Source organism: Oreochromis aureus, linkage group 14 (genome assembly GCF_013358895.1).
Source record: "Oreochromis aureus strain Israel breed Guangdong linkage group 14, ZZ_aureus, whole genome shotgun sequence".
Taxonomy (NCBI): domain Eukaryota; kingdom Metazoa; phylum Chordata; class Actinopteri; order Cichliformes; family Cichlidae; genus Oreochromis; species Oreochromis aureus.
In genome coordinates this window covers 33,717,776-33,741,110 of record NC_052955.1, presented here as the reverse complement: position 1 = coordinate 33,741,110, position 23,335 = coordinate 33,717,776, and the positions used below count along the sequence as shown (strand labels likewise).

General features: G+C 42.1%; 1 protein-coding gene across 1 annotated transcript in view; it reads right to left on the bottom strand.

Moving 5' to 3' along the window:
- Positions 1-23,335, bottom strand: part of LOC116321655 (calsyntenin-2) — a 322,481-nt gene that overhangs the window by 11,107 nt on the left and 288,039 nt on the right. Inside the window, exons 10-14 of the mRNA XM_031741563.2 lie at positions 21,889-22,055; positions 18,448-18,596; positions 6,575-6,786; positions 678-848; positions 367-512 (exon numbers count right to left, since the gene is read on the bottom strand). Of these exons, the coding sequence (XP_031597423.1) occupies positions 367-512; positions 678-848; positions 6,575-6,786; positions 18,448-18,596; positions 21,889-22,055 (845 nt within the window). The remainder of the gene's footprint in view (positions 1-366; positions 513-677; positions 849-6,574; positions 6,787-18,447; positions 18,597-21,888; positions 22,056-23,335) is intronic.

Here is a 23,335-nt window from a genome sequence, read left to right as displayed (position 1 = left end):
AACTGACAAAAGTGGGGATTTAGTTTTTTAATTAGTCCTTTATTTATCCAGGTAAAAATCTAATTGAGATTAAAAATCTAATTTCCAAGAGAGACCTGGCATCTAGACCATGTAATGGATACCATTAACATGGCTATCTCAGGCACCCAGCTCCTGCTGTTCTAAACCTTCTGTTTGCAAGTGGCAGCCAATCAGGAGAAAGCTACAATATGTTAAAGGGACAGAAGAAGAAGAACTGCTTGAATAAGACAAAGGATGAACTGAGAGGCCAAATATGATATAAATACAGCTTATTTATATCATATTTGATATAAATAAGGGATACAGCTTAATATAAAGAGGATCCTGTATGTGATTCACACTGACCTCAAGGCTGAACTCATTGCTGGTGTAGCGTCCGTTGAGCTCTGAACAGGTGAGGCGAAAACGCCTCTCTGTTAGCTGCCCGGGATGCCAGTTGTAGTAGCGCACCTCTCGGATCACCTGCTCATAGTTGGACATGGAGTCCACGCCTGTGGAAGGAGAGAGAGACAGCACAGGTTTGTCCAGCTAGTATATCGTTAGCTTCATAGCATAATTGCCTAAGTCATGTTTTTGTGTTAGGCACTTATGCTATGAAGCTAACGATATGTAGTAGTGGTAGATGGGAACCAGCTAAAAAGGCATCAGTAACCTACCGTATATGGACATGCCAGAGGTGGAGTTGGTTGCATCAAGGTGTTTTCCAAGCAGAGCGCTTCGTTGCAGTTGGAGAGATTCGTGTTCTGGGCTCAGCTCCTCCCCGAGCACCAGGACATCACAGTAGTCTAAGTTATGAATGATCTCCTCCATCACTCCAGGTCGATGTGCTACACACATAGACACACACACACATGCAATTTGCTATAATTTGCCTTCTCTGATGCTCATCCCAGAGGGCAACTAGAGAAGATCAGCATCAGTTTGCCTTCAGCTCACTCCATCCTGTGTTCTACTAGCCGAAGATAGCGTTGGCATTATAACTTAGTGTTTGAGGTCAATTTCTATTTTTAGTTCCGAATATGCTGTTACTGCTAATGAGCTCCACTGCAGCTCTTTTTAATTCCTGCTTCTCAGCTGGTTACTTTAGCTCAGCTTCCTTTGTTCTAATCTCACCGAATGATCCAAACTAATAATCAAATACGCGGTGCCAAACACGGCCAGCGTGAATGAATGTACTGTTAATTGTCACATTTCAGCAGTCTAATTGCTGCTGCCATGCCAAAAAATGTGTGTGGAAGAAAACGGCGCACGCTTTGAAGAACCATAATTCGAACAGCACAGGACACAACACCTACTCCTACTCCCACTCCCAGGCTCCAATTACCCATGAACTCTCTGAACACAGTCAGCGCTGTGAGCTGCTGTGGTACCACGTTCCTGCAGACAGCTCCCATCACAGCATTTCTGGGTGGCTGCTGGGGCTCTTTGACAGTCTGCTAAGCACTAGCCTCCACCTCTCAGTTGCTACCCAGCTTTCTCCCTCGCTGTAGATTCCCAAGGGAGGAAACCAGCTATGCCCATTTAACAGCTCCCCAGTTGAGAAGGACAGACACTGTATATTGTGTGTCTGTGTTTGTGGGGAGACTGACGCAGTAGAGAAAAGGTAGGAAAGTGAGAAAACGGAGAAAGAAAAGTTGGGTCCTAGAAGTAAATATATGTATGCTTTTTGTGCATGAATAATTTTTTTTCTTAAAAGTGCTCTTTAGTTCATCATACAAGTATTTAACCCTATTTTAGACTATTGTTTCAGGTTTCAGGTTGAGATCTCCTCTTATGGGAAACTGTAGGTCCTCAGACTGCATTCATTAAATACCCACTTGTAGCTGGCTCCAAAGGCGGGTCCATCCAAACAGACCCTGCCCCAAAATAAAATGCTGATTACCTTTTGTTGCATCTTATTTAAAAACCCAGTGAATTATTGATGCAGTTTACTAACTGAGTTAACAAGCTGACACCAGGTTCCAAAATCTACACTCACCTAAATATGATCATGGTTTAAAAAAGAACTAATGAAAATACCAAACTGAAGATTATTAAGAATGACTTCCCAAACAAACCCATCATGTCAGGGTGGATATGTCTGGCTTTTATATGCAGTCTGTGGTTATTGAATTGACTGGAAATGAGAGAGTAATATATGAGTACACACACTCATTTTGAACAGTGTGGTGATGCAGCCAATTCTGACCTTAGACCTGGTCTGGGCTGAGATGAAAAACAAGAGCAGAAGCCAGAGAGAATGCAAAAAAGAGAAAGAAGATAAAGAGACAGGGGACAACCACTGCGTGCTGAATGAGTAAAGAAATTAAAACTAAAGAAAACTCTGGATCAAAGCAGAAAAGAAGAGAAAAAACGATGACCGTTAAAAGCAAATGGGTCAAAACCAAGTTAAAGAAAGAAGTGATGACCTTGCCTTTAAATAAAAGAATCTGAATAAGCCCGGAAAAGATACTGGAATATGAGAGAGAGAGAGAGAAACGAGGCAGTGCTGAGCAGGCTTAATAAAAAGACAAATGAATGACAGAAAGACAAAGTAAGGAAGAGGGCGAGGGGGTGATTAGCAGGGTCCAAAAGAAACCTATTGCATGCCCCGAAAAAGAAATATGTGATTTATCTTGAATCCTTTAAGCCTTGAGAGAATACAAAATCTGCTCATTATAGAACTTCATCGTGACGCCCTCTCCCTCACATCTTCCCATCTGTCCTCCTTTTTTTCCTCTTCCATGTCTTTCTGTGGCTTCCAGCTAATCTCTTCGCCCCCAGCCACAATATCTCCTTCACCAGCTGAAAGAGCTCCAACAACTCCTGAAAGGGACACCGCTTTCTGCTCGTCTTCCTGTCCCGAATTACGCACAATGGTGGGCTAAAACCTTCCTCTCGCTCTGCTTATCTGCTCCTAATTGGCTGCCAACGGCAGGGCCTGGGGCCGAGCCAGACGGTTCCTGCCTCGGTGGCCAGATCGTTGGATGAGACCAAAGCCTTCGGGATTTAAATGTCATACTCATTTGCGGTTGGGCAAGACAGCGTAACCTAGCGAATCAGTCCTCTGGTAGGTATAGGCCTTACTCAGCAGGAGGCCGTTTGCGTAGGCTAAGATAGTAAAGGGTATACCTACAAACCTGTGTGCACAGGGAAGGACTGTGCGGGCATTTGACTCAACATATTGGCAAGGTGATTTGAAAAGGCTGTCACTTAGACCCTTAGTGGGAAAAGGCTTTGAGGGAGTGTTATGGTGTGTGTTACAATGTTAAATTTGATTTGTTTTTGGTACGATACCTTTTCTTTTTTTTCTCGTTTGTTTCTAAAAAGTCTAATGAGTATTTATAATTATAATCTACTGCAAAACATGAAAAATGAAGTTTTAGATGCAGTTTAGCAGCGTTTGTTGGAGGATCCATGCAGTCCTGATGGTCGTCAAAAAAGTCTTCAGCTTTACCAAACTAAACTGCTGTCTGTTAAGCTATGAATCTGCGATATTTAAGGACTTTATTTTGAACTCTTCATTTTGTATTTAGCGGTGAGTCAAATTCAGTCTGGGATGCTGGTGATCATGAAGTTACGTACGAGTGATGTACGATGAACGTGACGCGTGAAACACAAACGGAGAACGTAACATCGCATTCACAGAAGGATGATGAAATGAACAAAATATATACAAAAATCAAAAAAAAATTGGGATTTATAATGAATCCCTTTTTTGTTATTAGTCACTATATGTTTGAAGACGTTTTTGCAAAGTTTCAATAAAGCAGGCCCACCTGTTAAGTAGGAGGCAGGGTACATGTAGATGTACAAGCTGTGTCCCAATTCCTTGGCCGCATCCTTTGGAGGCCGCATTTGAAGGCTGATTATGTCACAGCCAGGCGACGAAGGCTGCCCCAATTCAAAGGCCTCTCCAAATGCGGCAGACAAATGTGTCCTTCATTTTCCTGAATTTGAAGGATAGGTCAGGTGTATCCTTCGTGGCCCAACCGATCCCAGAATTCATAGCGTGGCCCAGCCAATTCCAGTTCCCAACAATGGTGGTAGTTACTTAGTTTTGATATTAACCATATTACTCTTACTGGGTCACAAAATAAACTTATAGATAGAAAGATATTTTCAGGCGAGAATGTAGCTGTGTAAACTTCAAATATCTGCTCGATTTATCAAGACATCACATATTTGCAAAAATGCTCCGACGTTTTCGGAGACGTCTGTTACCCACCCGCTCGATAGCTAGCCGGGGGTTCAAGGCTCACTAGAGCTGGTGAGAGCACCAGACTCCCGGCACATCATTTTCAAACTCCCTGCGGTTTACTCAGGTTAAACATGATATATAAGTCACTTAGATAACTTAAAAATGCTATTGTTTGGTTTTTTTCAGTGTTTTATTTGTTCCTCAGTAAATCAGTTTGGCTGAGATTAAAGTTACAGTTTTCACACAGCTGAATAAACATCAAACAGAAAACTGATTAAAAAGAAGTGTGAGATGGTAGAATTTACTCCAGTGTCCTGTTATATTTTAGGGAGCAAGGAGCAGACGGCTGAGTTTATTAAACTCCACCGAGACAGCTGGTGATGCAAATCTGAAGGCTAGACCGTCCCATTAAACAGCCTCGCACTTCCGGCCTTCTCGGTTTTCAAAGGACCCGGCCCACGTAGACCATGAAGGCCGAATCCTTCGAAGGATACGGCCTAGGAGTTGGGACACAGCTATAGTCATACATATCTCCGATCATTATAATATCACTTTAAGGCTTGGGTGCATCGACATGAATACATCCAACAAAATGGAAGTTGAGGAAAAAAGACACATTTAACCATTCCTTCCCCCTCCTTACCTAACAGCTGGTGTGACAGTAGGTGTGGATATTGATAAGATTTCACTAATGCCTTTGGAAATTCTGATTACATGTATTTTACTGATTCACACTTCTACTATTTTACTATGTTTTATTATCTCTGAGTCAGCATAGAAACAGAGAGGTAAAGGGCTTGTAAGTTACTCAGAGCTACACTGCCACAAGCTTGATTTGTTTTACAAAGGAACAAACCAGCAAAGAATCATTCATTGCTACTGCAGTGGATTGGACAACTTGGTACCAGTTCTCAACTGCAAGCTTAGGTGAGTGAGGTGTGGTTGAAGGGCTTTCATTGTAGATCAGTGCTCAGTTTTGATTGATTGATTGATTTGATTTTGATTTTGATTGATTTGATTGATGACTTTGTTTTGGGACCTTCACACCTTCCAGTGTGCATACATGAAATACTGGAGTAGTAGCAAACCCCAGCACAGAACATACCAGGTGCCAGTGACAACAGGTATGACTGAAACTCCATGAAAATTGGGGATGGGTTGCTAAGTGGCTTGCAGATGTGTGCTAACTGCATTTAACTGCTTTTTAAATTTTAAAAAGGTATCTGATGTGCTGACACCATCTGATCTCTCGGACTGTGTCTGATTGACTTGGTAGACTAATATTGTGTGTGATTAAAATGAGATAATTAAATTATATTTTCAGCTTGAGTATTTAATTGCAGGACTTCCAAAAGAGTTAACAGTTTGCGAACAAACAGCGTGAATACTACTTCAACCTCTGCTACAGTCACACAATGCATGTGTAGGTTTATATAAACCTTCAATCACATTTTTTGGAGATGTTGTCAGTCATATGGAGTTAAAGCAGCAGTTTTATTGAAGTTTTATTGTACCCTGTACACGTTAGACAACTTCCCAGTGTGGGAGTAAAAGCCCATCTTTTGTTTCCTGGAGTTTGTATTGTGCGCAGATGTAGCAGATGAAAGAAGAACTCGTTGCTGCTTGTTCACAGTCTCACGAGGCATCGTGAAATGTTTCAACTTTCTCTGAAGGTTTGTTTTGCAAGACAGTTGGCGCTGAATAGGCTATGAAACTTCATGAATGAGTGAACATATTATGAATATGAAAAAAAAGCTAAAATATTTAGCTGAGACAGATTTCTACCTGTGGGAAGGAGTGCATATCCCACTTTGTGAAGTGTACTCAAATTTGCACTTTCTGGTGTGTAAACTTATTGTTGAGAGCATTATTTAAAATGATCAGAAAGCGACATGTAGCCATAAAAAATGCTAATATGAGCCTACTGTTACGACCCGGCTCAAAAGCCGCAACATAAAAAAAGGAGATGAATACCAGAGTGTTAGTGAGAAGAGGTTTTATCTTAAAATGGCATAGCAGGTTGGCTAAAATGGCTGGTGCCACCAAGGTAAAGGCAAGTGAGCTCCCTGGGAAGCTTGCCTCAGGTATGGTTTTATCCACACCTGACTAGGTGTGGCCAATTAGCACCAGCTGAACACACTGAGCAGATTAGAGGCTGCAGAGGGACGTAACACTACACATGCAAAAAACAAACAAACAATCAGGATACTAAATTAGGGTTTTCCTTTCCTCTTCCCCGAGTATGAAATGATCTAGTCCACCTCCAGCTCTTGATTTCAGCCTTAGGGGTAACCCCCTCACTGGCTCTCCACCCGCTGCTGCCCGTGTGGTCAATTGTTTTCCACACTTGCCATACTGGGATAAGTGTCTTACCTGTGTGATGTGCAGCGGTGTCTGCCCTGGTGACTGTGCTGATGATGTGGAGGTCCTGGAACAGAACAATCCCTCCTGATGCTCTGAAGTCTGAGGCTGGATGGCTCAGTCTCTCCACTCCGCCGATTGTGATCCTGGGTTCACTGGGCTGAAGCACCATCACCACTGCATCAATATCTGGGATGGTAATACACGTGTCTTCACCAAAACACCTGGACGCAGAGAGGCAGAATAGTGAGAGAGACTGTGCCAACTCAAGCTGGAATTAGTGTGGTGTTTTACTGCATCGCTCTGTTTAGCTGTAGTGTAAAGATGCTGTTTTGTTACTCAGATTTTGCGGAGAGACCGCTATACGATACAGATCAGATTTAGAAACTCCACACAGCTGAAGACGTCAGAGTGAAGACTCCATGTGGTGAGCATGGTTACAGAGATTTGCAGGTATGGGATAATTGCTGATGAACTTTTTAAAGCTCTGTTTTAATTTTTATTTCATGTAACGAGGGAAAGTATCTTGTACTCTGATGGCAGAGTAGATAAGCATTTATTGGAGCATAAGAAAACAGTACAAAAGTATACAAATAATGCAGGAAATACTGAGCTATACTCGTGCTATAATAAATGTAAATGTGTGTTCTGCAGCCCACACAAGCCTTTGATCACACTTCTGAATATTTAACACCTGTGACTAAACATTTCTATTTAAAAAGAGCAATTATCTTCAATCCAATCAATCCATCCACACAATTTAATGTCATTTAATGTAATTCCTCCACAACGACGAGACGTTCTGGTTAAGAAAACAAAAAAACATGTCAAACGTTCAAATAAAATTATCCGTATTTTCCTATAAATACAAACCTGACGCTGGCCGGACGAGACACTGGACAGTGATGATGATGACGGTGATGATGACTAATGGGTGCTGTCCTGCTCCTCCAGCCTCACACAAATGTGCAAACACTCAGGGCTCAAACACAAGCCTTCTTTTGGATCAAACATAGTCCAGTGACATGTATTTTTGAAGCATCTGCTCAATCCTCTCTCATTTTAGCTAAATGCAGACCATTTTAATCGATTTTCAGAAGTTTCCAAAGCGTCATACATCACGCCAGATGCCCCGATTTGCACAAAGTAACCTAGACCTCATCTTTATGCTAATGAGGAGCAGGTAATACAACTATACCAGAATCCAACAAATGGCTGATTTGACAAATAGTTCATGGAAATGGAGAAATGACAGATCGTGTGGACACATACCATGATAATAATGCTACTGTGACACTGGGGGGTAACTTTTCATGGGGTAGAGCAGGTCGTCTACTAATTAGAAAGTTGGTGGTTCGATCCCTGGCTGCTCCAGTCTACATGCCAAAGAGTCTTTGAGCAAGATACTGAACCTGGAGTTGCTCCTGATGTGTTCATCAGAGTGTGAATGGTTGTGAGTGTTAAACAGAAAGATGTGCTTGTATGAATGTGTGGGAATTATTCGTGCTTTAAAGTAGCAGAGCAGAGAAGTGCTGCATAGGAACCACTGACCACAGTCTTCTGTAGATGTTAAAGTTACCTATCAGCAGTGTGTGACTGTATTTTGCCCTTTTTAAATGTTGACACTTGTCCTTATTTCAGTCAAGATGTTTAAATCCTAAGGAGTAGGTCACTGAGAGTAAGCCACATACTCTATAACAGCGGTCCCCAACCTTTTTTGCACCACGGACCGGTTGATGTCCGACAATATTTTTAAGGTGTTGCGGATAAATACAACAAAATAAAACCAGTACCGATATCAAAAAAAGAATATTTATTCATAAAACACGAGAAAAGACCCAGGGAAACCGAGCTAACGTCAAAAACCGATGGTTCTCAGGATTTCTGAGAACCATCAATTTCACACCCGAGCCTCAACTCTTGTGGCCCGGTACCAATCAACTCACGGACCGGTACAGGTCTGTGGCCCACGGGTTGGGGACTGCTGCTCTATAAGGACTATCTAGCTGATACACAGCACCAAAGTGTAACAGGAAACATTTTGGCCCTCAGACAAACTGGCATACACCTATGCAGCGTCACAATCTAAAACTGTGGAACTTTACAGCAACTAATAAAGCTTATCGACGGCATCAAGCCCTCTTAGCGGTACTCAAACCACAGCTGTGTGGTTCAAACCCAGACCACAGTGCGTGCAGTTATTAAAGAGGCAAACCGCTCCATCCTGTCAGTGCTTAGGCAGCAGACACAGACCTGCAGCAGTGTGCCTGCTGCGTTTTCACTCGTGCATGGCCGCCTGTCTGCGTGTGATAGCATGCCTTTAAATGCCCAGCGTCCACTGGCAACATTCAATGCACAGGCTTGGATTCGAGCTCGATAGCTGAGAGCTCACAATACAGTCATGCAGAGAGAGAGAGAGTAACCAGCACACACACAGATCTGCCATATTCACCCACACATGTTCACACAAATGAGGGCAGGCATCTGACGCGCAGCCCTTCTATTGCATTATTTGATAAACAGAGCGAAGTTTGCAGATCACACGGAACGCATGAGTTATTAAACTGAGAAAAGGCTGGGACGGGCTGAGGCTGTGTCGAGGCGGAGGATTGAGCATTGCGGGGGAAGGAGAGGTAGTAGAAGCACTGAAAGCTGAGCAAACAAGCCAGATTTTTGTTTTTACATTTCACCGAAGGCCTTTCAAGCACACAAACATCTGTCAGTGGGAGGGACATCATTGCCTTGTCTCCCTGCTGCGGCTCTGTAACCGGCTATGAGAATTCAGAACTTTTTTTTTTCCTAGATTGGAAGTCTGGGCTATACGATTTCAGCTGTTATGCAGCCTCTATTTTCTCAGCTACATTCTCATGTAAATGATGCTGCAATGCTTGAATGTATTTGATGAATCTGTATATGTTGGGTCACCTACAGCTAGGTTAGAATTGTTTGTGATTAGCATTAGAAAAGCTGAAAGGAGACGGCAGATTTGCCAAAGAAAAGCGTGCAAAAAGCAAAAAGTTTTCTTTAAAGTATTTGCTAGAACAATAACACACGTCAGGTATTAGTGATGTTGTTGATGTTGATGCAGAAAATGCCCTTTAAGGGTTTTTACTGCGTGTGCACGACAGACCCGTCATGTCGACTTTTTGATTAATCAGCCTGCTTTACAAGTAGCTTTTAATGAATACGAAATGGCTAATTAAATACCGTACCTACATGCTCTTGTAAACATCATATCAGGGTCAACTGGTTAAACAAATGTATGAAAATAAATAATTATTTACACTCTGAGATGAAGATACATAAATGTAAAGTTGTCATTCTTAAGAAAAATGTCCACTGGTAGTTGTGTAACCATCGTTATTGTACTTTTATTTTATGTGTTTAACACACTCCTTTAATTTGCTTATTAAGCCGAGCAATTCTATTTTATGACTTTGCAGAACTGCTAATTAAATTAAGTTATATCATTAACTTATTTCATTAACAGCCACAACATTTTACATATAAATATTTTATATATACATATATATATATATATATATATATACATATATATTATATAGAGTCATTTAAGTTCATTAATGCTATTGCTTTCACCCACCAAGAGAGTGTGGAGACAGCTATAAGAAATCAGAATTACACACTGGATTTTAAAGTGAATATAATGGTTACATCATCTAACCAAATGTACCAATTTTATTGGGTGACCAACGTATGAACGCATGTGGTCACCCAATAAAGTTGTTCCCTGATTCTTTAAGTGTTGCAGTAATCTTCACATCATCAGATCTTTGTCTTCTCCATGCACCTTGGAAGTAGGTGAAGTTGTGCCACCAAAATTTGTTGACTTTCTCTAATATTGCAAGGTCTTCACCTTTCAAAGACCTGTATGAAGCTCATACTGGTGATTGTTGTTGTGAATCGGCTCAAAATTGAGATCAATTATGAGCAATCACACGTTTTATGCCATATTCTGATTAAGAACAAGAAAACATCCTGCTAATTAACAGTCTGTGTGTGTGGATGTTGACGTAGAAGAAACCAGAAATGAACTAAATTAAACTCATATGTGAGTTTTTCTTTAATTTATGACAAATATAACATGTAACATACCTATTAGCTGATATGTTAGCTGAATTGTCAAAATCACACGGATACATTTTCAAAAGTCTTGAGTGTAGCGCTATCATTTAAAAAAAAGGAGCAAATTCATTTTCACTTTCTTGACACAAAAGACTGAAACAAAAGAGAAAAAAACCCTCTTAAACTTTGCCTAACAGCAGAGAAAAACCTGACTGCAGTCTCTAATCCTCTGTAGTCAGGGGCATGAGGCCACGGTTTGGGACAAAAACAGGTTTCGGGGCATTGTGTAATCTCTCCCTTTCTTTCCTATGGTTATGGCTGCTGTTGTGTGTCTGTGTGCCTGCTTGCAGCTTGGGCACCAAGCCATTGTTGTGAGCAGTGGGAGATACAAACTCAGTGATGCGGGAAGTCGGCTGCTGCGTGGGCCTGCAAAACACACACACACACACACACACACACACACACACACACACACACACACACACACACACACACACACACACACACACACACACACACACACACACACACACACACACACACATAAACACACACACACTCACACAAACAGCAACTGGAGCCACGCCAACTTAATTATAAAGAAATATGACAAGGGAGCTTAAAGGGCTGTTGCAAAGATTAGCACTGGATACTTTTATTTGCAAGATGCTTGGAGTAATTGCAGTTATTAGGTGTCAGCACAAAACAAATTTAAATGCATTTGGAGGAATCAATTATCATCTCTGTTTATTATGTGAAGAGCGATACTTTCCGCATCAGTCAAAACTGGAGTTTGTTCCAGCACTCGCGGACACGTCGTGGCAGCTGGCCATGTTTCAGCCTCCCAGTGTAACCGAGTCTGTGAAATCGCCCGTGTTATCAGCTAGACTGTACACAAGGATTTACTGCTGGAAACTCACAATGGCTTACAAAGAGACTTATAGCCACAGGCTGACCATTAAGCAGTCTAGGAGAAAAACTGAGGTCAGTCAATATCAGTCACGAACTAAAGGTTATGAGCAAAGCCCCCTTACATTTCTTATTTTGTCAATAGAGGTGTTCTTCTGTAAGAAGAGTCAACTTTAAGCAAACATGTTTAAATTAACAAATCATAAATATAATGCAGAAAAGACCATATAGAGTATTGAATTAAATCTTAACCTGACCATAAATGGACTGGCTTGTCCATTTATGACACATTACCATGCTGGGAGCAGCCATCAGTAGACAGTTACGTCGTGACCACTGACCAAGTGGTCAGCAGCAGTATTCAGGTAGGCTGTGATATTTAAATGCTTCTCAACTGTATTCATATCCCCCACACCAGCCTGAACCATTGACACAAGTCAGGATGGCTCCATGCTTTCATATTGTTTACACCAAATTCTGACCATCTTGCCTCACAGCTCGAAGACTGTCCTCATATTGCAGCAGCAGACCAGACAACGTTTTTCCAGTCTTCTATTGTCCAGTTTGTGTGAACTGTAGCCTCGGGTTCCTGTTTTTAGCAGAAAAGGAGTGTCACCTACGGTGTCCTTGTCCATGTCTACATGCACGTAGTTGCTGCCATGTGATAGGCTGATTAGATATTTCTCTAAATGAGCAGTTGAACAGGAACAGCTAACAAAGTGACCAGTGCCCAGTGTGTCTGGTGCAGGAGGAAACCTGAAAGATCACAAATTACACATTAAACACATGCCTACAACATGCCTCATTCACCCATTCACTTTTTTCTATATTTATGTGTTTTCTATCTAACATTTACACACATTCATACTCCGATGGATGTAGCGGAGAGCAACTTGGGGTTACTATCTTGCCCAAGGATATCAGGCATCCAGACTGGAGCGGCCAGGGATCGAAACACCAGCCATCCAATGAGTAGATGACCTACTCTACCTTCTGAGCTACAGCTCAGCTGTTTTGTCTGTTCCATGTCCTTGTTTTTAAACTCCTCTGGGTATCAAGCAAAAATTGTAGGCTTGGCTAAGAACGTGTCAGCCCACAAACTTCAAACCTAACAGGAATCTCTTGGAGACACCTGTCTGATTTAAAAGACACTCAATACAGCAAAGCTACAACTAGCTTACAGCTGGCTTCATGAACCTTTCTTTGCAAGACTGTTTTGACGGGTAAAAAATGTCATGTGCTCCTACACTGAAATTATTGGTAAGTTGACATCACATGGTAAACAACCAGACTTTCAATTTACAGCTGGCATTTTCCACTGATTACTAAACCACTCGTTTAGTCCTCATATAAACATGACATGCCATTTTTCATCCTACTATGTAATAGCTGTTAAACTTTATGATCTGATTATAGCTTTGTGTGGTAGAACAGCCTATTTGCTCTGTTATGTTAGTCAGAGCCTTCTAGAAGAAAATCTTTATAGTGTGTGTTTTATTATCAGACTGCTCGTATATAAACATATACACATCGTTATCACTCAGAGTGCTCCTGCTGTTACGGAGAAGCATAAAGATTAAAGTCAGGGTAGCAGAGCTCTAGAACTAGCTCATATAGTTGGAATGATGCTATAATAACTACTAGTAATTACTGACATTTAAAAACATCAGAAGTCGAGATAGACTCCCACACAGATATAGCTACAGTGATTAGTATAAGACTAACAACCTGATAAGCATTGGCTTGGGATGGCTACCATCATGCTGCTCTTCTGGCTCTGCAGACATGTGTCCACCATTCTGGATGCTATAGTGACAGTGTAAGAGCCCAGTCACACAGGCCTAGAGACTGGTCCATGACCATTTGTCAACCAGTGGTTGTGAGGGAAAAATTCATTATTGGTCGCTGGATGTTGATGGCAGTCACTGGGAAAATGATTGCTAAATCCCCAGGCACAAGCCTACAGACCAGTAAGTGTTCACCATGGCAACCATCTATCACTAAGTGTCAAAGGAAAATCGTGTATATGTGATCAGCTCCATGAAATGTATTCCTTCATTTATCATTAAGCACATGTCTATGTGACTTTTCACCTAGTAACTTGTGTGCAGCTACTAACTGCTTGCGGAAAAACATGTATTCTGCAATCGGTTGGAAAAATCCTCATTGGGATTGCTTTGGTTGTTAGCATTTTGCTGCGGTTGTACTTTAAATGAAAGTGAGTTGTCCAAACTGTGCTGACACTGTGGGAAGTGCAACACAGACCAGAAATGGAGACGGTCTGACCATCAGAATAAAAGTTGCACCTTATGGCTAGTAGTTAGCAAGTGCTTGCAGACAAACGTAAGAAACTGCAGCCAACTGTAACAATTTGGTAGCAACCAAAGCAATGGTGAGGAGGTTTTTGGCGTAGCACCTTCTTTGAATTTAATTTCACACAGCTAGAGTTGGCAACACTGCAAGCCAGTCGGGAGAAGACATTTTTATGTCCCATTTTTCACTTGTATCACATCCAATATAACGGACAACTTTTTGCTCATGACGTCACATCATAAAACTCAATACCTGATCCACAGATTCAGTCATTTTTATTCCCCTATGTAAATACATGTACATGTACAACAGCTCTGCCAGGTTTTACATTTTCCAATTTTATTGTCCACAGACACTACAAACTACTATATTCTTACAAAATGTTGAACTAATATTGCAAAATGGTCAAAACTGTCATTGTTATCACTGGTTCTGATAAACTGTATCCTCAGTCCTGCTACTACCGTTTGATCAGCACTGAGTTTCAGCAATACTGAAATGATCATTCATGCTGCAGTGGTCTTGTAACTGGTATAAATCAAGAATCAATTAATAGATTTCAAATGTTTCAAAAAGCAGCAGCAAGATTTCTTGTAAGAACTAAGACAAGTGTACGTATTACACTCGTTTAACGGCTCTACATTTGCTGCTCATTTGTTTTAGAATACATTTTAAAATTTTATGTCTCACATTTAAAGCCCCTCATGGCTCAAGGAAACATATTGGAACTCTTGTCTCAGGGAGAAGCCTGAGATTCTCCAGGAGAAATCTGACTGTTTACACACACAATAGACTACTGAGTGTTTGCTGTTTGGGAGACTTGTTGTAAAAGGCCCTGCCTTCGGACCTCTGCCTTCTTTTAAATCACCTATAAAGAAACATTATGTAGAGCTTTTTTATAATACACGTTAATATAGCCCTTCTGTTTTCGTCCACTTATCCAATTAGGGGTCACGGAGCCCATCCCAGCTGAGATAGACAAGCATTCATACTCACCTTCACATCTATGAGAAATTTAGAACCACCAGTTAACCCAGAGGTTCCCAAAGTGTGGGGCCCGCCCCCTAGGGGGGGCGCAGAGCCATTGCAGGGGGGGCGCGGTATGAAAAGAAAAAAAAAAAAAAGAGCGCTTGGACACTGTGGACAGGTTTTTGACGGGGCTCCCACACAAACGCAAAGCAGGAGATGAAGCATCGCCAGATATGTTTCCAAACCAACTTCCTTCCAAGCCAAAGACTAGAAAATATGGTGAAGCATATCTTCCCTTTGGCTTCACCTGCACAAGTGCCAAGGTAGGTCTCCCCTGCAAAATTAGTTTCCCTGCGTGGGAGCAGCGCTGGGCTCTCCAAATCACGGACAAACAGGATCCCACATTCTTGATTTTTAGTTCACAAACACTTCTTGTAATAACTAACTACTCCTGACATTTTGGACATGTTAGCTCTTTATGCAGTAAAGTTACAGTGGGATACAAATAATATCAGGCTGATCCTGCCGTAATTTGTTCCCCCGGTTCAAATCACGGACAAACAGTATCCCACAGCTGTTTTTGTTTTTGAACCCATTTTGCACAGAGAGGCATTTTTTGAAAAATGTATTGATAGCAATGTTGAATATTATTACACAGGAAAAAAACAACTACACGTAAAAATAATTACACCATGACGCCTCTGCCTTTCTAAATGCAGGGACAGTAACTGCGTGTGTATATGTAAGCGTGTAAAACGTGAAGATAGTCAGATTAACAGTATTTTGTCTCTATCTGCCATTCTGCAATTCATCTCATGTAAACAATAACGTGGCGCACAGCGTGACGTGAAAAGAGGCACATACCTTGACGTTGCGTGATTTAACTCTGTATTCCTCGTTCACACGTAAACGCAAAAAAGGAGTTTTAAATAATCTCCGTTTTCGGTGAATCGCAACGCCGTTTACGTGTGGACGAAAAGCCCAAACGCATAGAAACAGCTGAGTTTTCAAAAATACCCGTGTAGGTGTGGACGTAGCGCAAAAGAGTTAGTAGTATATTTTATTACTACCTGTAATTTATTGCCGTTTACTTGTATTTGCTTAATTGTTTACTAAATGTTTGAGGTGTGAAATAAACTGCAATGGAGTTTGTAAACAAAATATGGGTGTGTGTGTTTGGAGGATGTGTTTGTGGGGGGGGGGGAACGTTTTTCTTGTAAAAAAGGGGGGCCTGGCAAAAAAAAGTTTGGGAACCACTGAGTTAACCTAACCCCACTAACTGCAAGTCTTTGGACTATGAGAGGAAATCATAGAGAATCCACACTGACACAATGAGAACATGCAAGTTCCACACAAAAAGGCCAGACTGAAGGTGGGTTCAAACTCAAGACCGTGTTGCTGTGAGGCAACAGTGCTATCCATCACTCCACCATGTGAGCACTTTGGTATTCTTTACTTTATTCTTAACCACTGAGGTACACTGTTTCAGTCTGTACTTGTCTCTTACATGTCTCTGTGTTACACTGCTAAACCAGTTTTTATAGTTTGAATTTTGTATTTTTTTAAAATCTTTCATAGGGGAATGCTTTTCATTATAGGTAGTATGTCTTTTTTACAAAATGCTGGTGCTATGATGGCTATACAAACTTTTTATAATATCATATATAATACAACATTACATATGAATTCTTAAAATGATTCTTAAAACTCATTTTCTGGGACGTATTGCATATATTTTTCCATTTCTAAAGTTTTACTTTTGGACATTTGCATCCCAGACCACGACTGGCTACAAAACGAGCCGCGTCGTATCGAGTCGTGATTGTACACCCTCGCGTTGAACATTCCACGGCCAAGCGCAAGTTGGCAAGTGCAGTAATATTTTTCCAGACTGGTATTTTCACCAGTTTTAGCAGGAAAAAGCACAGGTGCGTGTCAAGGGGGTCCCGGTGCTGTGCGTTGCGTCTCACTGGCAAAGGCTTGTGGGATACCTTAATGAACCACAGCCAGTGTTAATGTCATTAGTCACACCTGGACTTCGATCACACACACAGGTGTTTTCTCTCTGGCTGATTAGATCTGTTATCTGCAGCACTTCTCCAATCACATCTGAGCCCCAGAGCAAGCTGAAAGCACCTGTCCGGGAAGCGTGCGTCTCCATTTTCTGGTTTTTATGGTACAAGAATAATGCACCGTTGACGCCACGTTTACACTTTTACTGATTCATGCATCTAGAACGTTTTTGTATGTTTATTCTAAGAAAATTCAGCGTCTGAACTGCTCTCTGTGACAAAAAATGAGACAGAGGACGAGGGGAACCCACGATCCTTGTTGCTAAGATTAGCGTTGTTCGCCTAATTATATTCTCAGTGCCTGCAGTAATTTGGCTTATTAGGCGTCAGCAAGAAAGAAGTTTAATTGCATCGCCAGGAAATATTTAGCATCTCTGTTTATTTGTGTAAAGCCATGCTGTCTGTAGCAGTGAAGGGAGTTTGTTCACCCGCTGATGCCTTCTTGCGGGAGGCCAATTTCCAGACTCTCAGTGTAACTAACAGAGCTGAAAGGCAAGATTTACTGTCTTTTTTTTTTCTGGAGTCAAACTGGATGTTTAAATACAACTCATCCCTAAACATGCTTTTGAGTGGACCCCATTTTTAAACATTAGCCACACATGTCCTCAAGTAGTGTTTTATTCCTTATTTTACACACACACACACACACACACACACACACACTCGGGCATGCGCACAGCTCCTGCAACTCGCAGACTAGTCAGCAGTCTGTGGAAAAAGTTCATTTAAACAACATTTAGCAATGATGCAAGCTTAGCCCTTATTAGCATAATGTATTCCTTGATAATCGGTGCGCCTCCAGCTACGACTCTGCTTCATCACCAGCAGCTTGTGCAGCACACACACCAACATGTGCACAATCGTCCACACACTCACACACTCTTCTGCTGTGTTAGTTGAAGTTCTCGGGCCTGCCGCTGTGCATCGAACCCATCGGGAGGGCGGAGAGTGAAACCCCAGGGCTGTGCTGCAGGGGTCTACATATATTTAAAACAATCATGAATTTTAATGGTAACCCGCCAAGGGAGGCTGTTTTACCAGCCAGCCTCTCTTCTCTGTGCCTTGCGTCCACAAGCACACACACACACACACACACATACACACACACACCCTCTCCTTTTGCATCTCTCTTCCCCTCGTTCCTCTGGCAAAATCCAGGCAGAATTATTAATACATGACATGAAAATGTAAAAACCAGCCCCCGGTGGCGACAGTGAACCGAAAATGGTGTATTAAAGGAAAGGGGAAGTGACAGCAGAGGAAAACGAGAAACAGAGGGGAGGGGTGGGGATCAATGCGCGGAAAGGGAATTATATATCAGTCGGGGTGTGATGTCTGCCGTGTTGTTTTAACAGAAGTGTCGAGGTGGGCGAACATCTTAAAGAACAGGTACCCAGAAACAGAGAAAGCGTGTGAACACTAAAGGAAACAAATGTCGTCGTGTAGGAAGAAAAAAACAAGAGAGAGAGACACAGACGAGGCAGATTTCAGTAAAGATAAAGGAGAAAAACAAGACGAACATGGCAGTGTACTCACTGGACGGTAGTGGAGATGTGCAGGCGTCGGATGCCTGGTGTGGGAAACTGACGCGAGTTTATGTAGGAAACTTTCCTCACAGCGGCGTTCATGTTCTCCAAGTCCTCGCCCTCCATTACCAGGATGGATTGAGCTGGGTTAAAGTGAAACTGGGGAGAGAGAAAACACAGATGTTAGACGGAGAGCGAGAACTGACACAGCAGATGATAAAATGTCCGTGGGAACAGTGCCATTTAAAACTGAAATCAGTCAGCTCTAATTGAGATGCTGTAGATTAGTCTGTGCATACGAAAGCTGACAGAGTGAAAGCGTGGAGGGCATGGACAGATTAACCTGCTGCACACGAAGGGGGGCAGGGGTACAGATTCCACTCTCTGTGCAAAATTTACCGTTTAAATACTGCACGGCTCACGGTTTGCTGTGTGGTAATGTGATTAAACTCCAACGATTTCAAGTCGTGGCCTTAAGATCAAATAATAAAGTGGAATCTGTACTATATGGATATTTCAGGGGACGGCGCGGCTTCGAAGGAAGAACAGCTTATCCAATAATCTGAGATGCTTTATTCAATATCCAGCTCCTCGAGTCTGCATGTCTGCCCAAGATATGACCTATAAACATGTCGCCATGTGTCATCTCTGTTTATTATATGTGTCGCTGGCTTTAACCAGGTGAATGTGGCTTATACTGAGAGTAGAAAAGACTAAAAAAACCAACATTTTCAAATGTATTTCTTTCACTTATCCCATTCAGGGTCATAGTTCAAATGAATAAGTGTTCCTGGGTAAACTGAAGGAGGTTGCATGAGGAGCTCTGGATTTCTCTGCTTAGGCTCCTGCGCCTGAAACCAAGAAAACCAGAAGTGATTTAGCTGTTCTTCACTGACTTTGCCACCTTTTTGGTGCTGAACCTTCAGTGTATAGTGTTTAATATTTGTGATGCAACAAGAGGCAAGGGTGCTTATAATCCCATGGTAGTGCTGTCATGCCCAGCCCTCAGGTAGATGCACCTATGGTATAAATTTGAAAATCCTTGAGGTAGGCATCACTGAGATTTGAACTCATCTGAGATTTTTAGTAGATGCACCCATGGTACGATATTTCAAAATCCACGTCACCTCCTCGAGTTATCATATTCACAAACTTGGGGGTCCACGCTGCCCGCCTGCCCGGCGGGTTGACAGCGATACTCCATCAGCCTGAGGGGTAAAAACTGAATAATTTCAGCAGTGGTTCTGCAAATGATAAAAGGTCACTACCTTTCTGCTTGTTTCCAGGCAGTCTCTGTGTTCTACAGGTTTCACTGTACAGTTGTGCACACATTAGTTTGCAGAGACTCGCAACTTGTTTGAATCAGGCAATCCATCAAAGTGAACATCACGGCTGCGCTGCTTTACCATGCAACGGCATAAAACAAACACATACAATGTTCACTGTGATGGATCACCTGTTTCAAGGTAGTTTCAGGCTTCTGCTTCCATACTGTACTGAAATAAATGAAAACCTGGCATAACTAAACATGGCAGTATGATAATAATGGGAATATGCATGTACTAGTCAATATCGTAAACATGGAGACACATGGTAGAGCTGGTTTTACAGAGCTGTGTGCTCTCCTGCAGAGTTTGATGGTAGCGATTTGAAGCCTTCTTACTTCAAAAAGGATTCAGTGTTCTCCTGTCAGAACTGCAATGAGTAGTTCCCATTTTCTAAAACTGGGTATCAGCACCAGGGTGAAGTTACTCCTCCTCTCTGTGGTGCTCTCCCTACAGTCCCTGTGCCCTGTCATTTTCCCCATTCACACTTCTTTCTGTCTCCTCTCATCTTCTGTTCTCTGTCACTATACTTTGTGTCTACCTGCCTCTCTGCCTGTTATTCTCCTCTGATTGTGCGGTGCCAGCTGTCCACCTGCCTGGCTAAGCTTCCTGTGGACTTCCAGGGGCCAGATGAGTGTGTGGCTAAGAAGAAAATTAAATGGCTCTCAAAAGATAAACTGCACTGGCCCTAGAGAGGCTCTCCTCTTCTCTCTCATATCCTCCACCTCATCCCAGCATGCCTTTTCAAAAGGCTGGCAAGCATCTCTTTGCTGCGCCACGGCACAAGGTTCTCTATAGAAGGATCTGGAGTTTGCTGGAGAGGGAAAAGCTGAAGAGGGGAAAAAGCATAAAGGAGCTGAGAGTGGAAGGGTGCTTACGGGCGATGGCTTTGAGTCCACACAAAGCCCCATCTATCTTGTATGCCCTCTATCTTGCACAGTGCAGCGAGATCAATCAGCTGAGCCAGTGACAAAGGGGAAGAAGAAGAAGAAGGTAGTTGGAGATTTTCAAGAAAGACAGGTTTGGTTGCCATTACATTTATTGATCAACACATTATAGTGTTTCTATAAGAATTAAAGTAGATGTATATTGTACTTCATATTAAAACCTGAATTAGCATAGTTTGTTCTGGCTGCTTAGGAACAACAAAACATTTAGATTTGATTACTTTTAATCCAGCAATTTGTTAGCCAACATCTTCTAATATATAATTCAATTAAATTCAATTTTATTTATACAGCGCCAAATCCCAACAACAGTTGCCTCATGGTCATGGTGTTTCTGAGGTGACTGGCCAGCTGTCGGATACAGATGAAGGCATGCTGGTAAGTAACCTGTGTGTCCAGGGCGTACATCTCTGTTAGAGTCCTCTGCATGAAGTTGATCATGGGAGATGTGAACTTGCAGTTTTGTACATAAGAAATGTACATTTGCTTAAGAATAGGGGTTGAGGTACGTTTCCTGTTTCTGGGGGCAGATTTTATTGAGGGCCAGGAAGGCAAGAACCCGACTCGTCTCTTCCCCCGTGCTCCACTGCATCATTAGTTGCTTAATCAGGTGGTGACACTCTTTGGGTAGACAGGTAATACGGTACAAGCTGATTGGTGTGCTTCAGGACCGTGCAGATGACCGTAGCCTCTGTTAGTCTGGATAACAGCTGAACCACTCCACTGAGTGTAATGTCACAACACTTTTGTTGTGACATTACACTATGTGGAGTGGTTCCCAGCCACGAAGCTCCCAGCACACTGTTTATATACTAATGTTAATGGCAGAGGAGGTCTGGAGCTCTGTAGTTATGGAGTGTTACCCCCGTAACATTATGTGGTCTGCCACTTCATGACTGAGTTGGTTTGTTGTTGTTCCTGACTGAGGAATATCTAGGAGATTCCATGAACTGACTTATGGCAACACTGGGATCCTGTTACAGTACCGCACTTGAGGTTATTGTTTGGCTTTTGGTATCTAAAACACTGAAAAAAACCCATCCTCTTCCTCTTTTAATATCCATTCTCTTCACTGAACTGATGTGATCTACACTATTATCTGACACTTTAAACCAAGATGAGAGGTTTTACTGCAGTCCCTCTTTTTGAAACACCTCCTTTATCTCTGTGTACGCGTACCTTTATACTCTTATCCAGACTCTCGAGGGAGTTGATGTCCAGTCCCTCTTTGCAGGCCTGCAGACAGGATATGACTTTCTGACTCTCAATCTTTCCCGGTCGGATGGTCAGTCCAGAGAGGCTTCCCCGGAAATATTGAGTGAACCGCGGCTTGGTCACCTCCCCACCTGCAGAAACAACAACAAACAGATAAAACAGTGCATACTACTACAATTCAGATAAACTAAAATCATTTTTCCACTTTTTATGGAATCATTACAGAAGGTCATGTAAACATTTAGTTACAGTAAACCACTGGTTTTGGTCCTTTAGGTCAAATAATGGTTATAATTGGCCCAAAGAATCATGTTTTGTGTCTCCCAACCTATGATTAAGTGGAAGGGTACTGCTGTATAAGTGCAAGTGCTCCTCAGCCAGCCCATCCAGGCTAAATAAAGGTAAGGAAAAAGTCAACACATTTAAAGGCTGTCCTCTGAACTCCATAAAGGCCAATACCAGTGATATGAGTCTCCAAACCACTCATTAGCTGAAAGGTTACCAGCTCTGGGTATCAAAACTTCACCTTTGGATTCCTGTCCTTCCTTTCATTTCTCTCTTCCTTTTCCCTCTTTTGGTCTCTAATTCTGGCAGTAATCCACCGAAGCACTAAAAGTATTGAACATTCCCCTCATATAACAACAAAATCCAAACTGGCTCATTGATCAAACACATTTGGAGGATGAAGTGAAGCAGTGACCGATGGGAAGGGTGCATACCAAGAGAAAGTCTTCCACTCGTCATTAATTTATCTGCCTTGCCTCTCAACATACTTCTGAGAGACTCTGTACCCTCATCCACCTGCTCTCAAGTGACTGCTGCAGGCAAATTCAGGATTTTTTTCATACCTGCTCCTTAATGTTGGGAAAATATGTACAGCTTTGGCCAAAATCAGGCATGTCCACACATTCATGATTGCCACTTGCTTTCCATCTAATTACTCGGTAGATACAGAAAGTGAGGGACTGGGTCCAGTTATCTAATAGCCTCGAGCTAATCTGTTATTAACCGCATTAACCCGTCACTTGGATGCCAATGTGTTTTTTCCACTTTTGCATTGTAAGTAGATGAGATCAACTTTGTAAGTTGATCTCATTTTGCTCTGACCTGCCCTGTGAACTTCAGCCTCTGTGTCCAGTAGACACATTCCTTAATCCTGCAGCTGTAGACAGTGGGCCCTGGGTAGGATTCCAGATGTAACACATTATTTTTACTGCCTTTACTTTACTGCCAGGCATCTTTGAGTATCTCAGCTCATACAGATGGTAAATAGGTTGTAACTGCACTAGCTCTGAACATTTTAAAAGCAGGTATACTTCAGCAGTTGAGTACTATGGATCCCTGCTGTGAAACTGCTGCAGGTAGGTGTCAGTGGCACAATCTGCAGGGTAATATGAAGGAATTGGCAGCC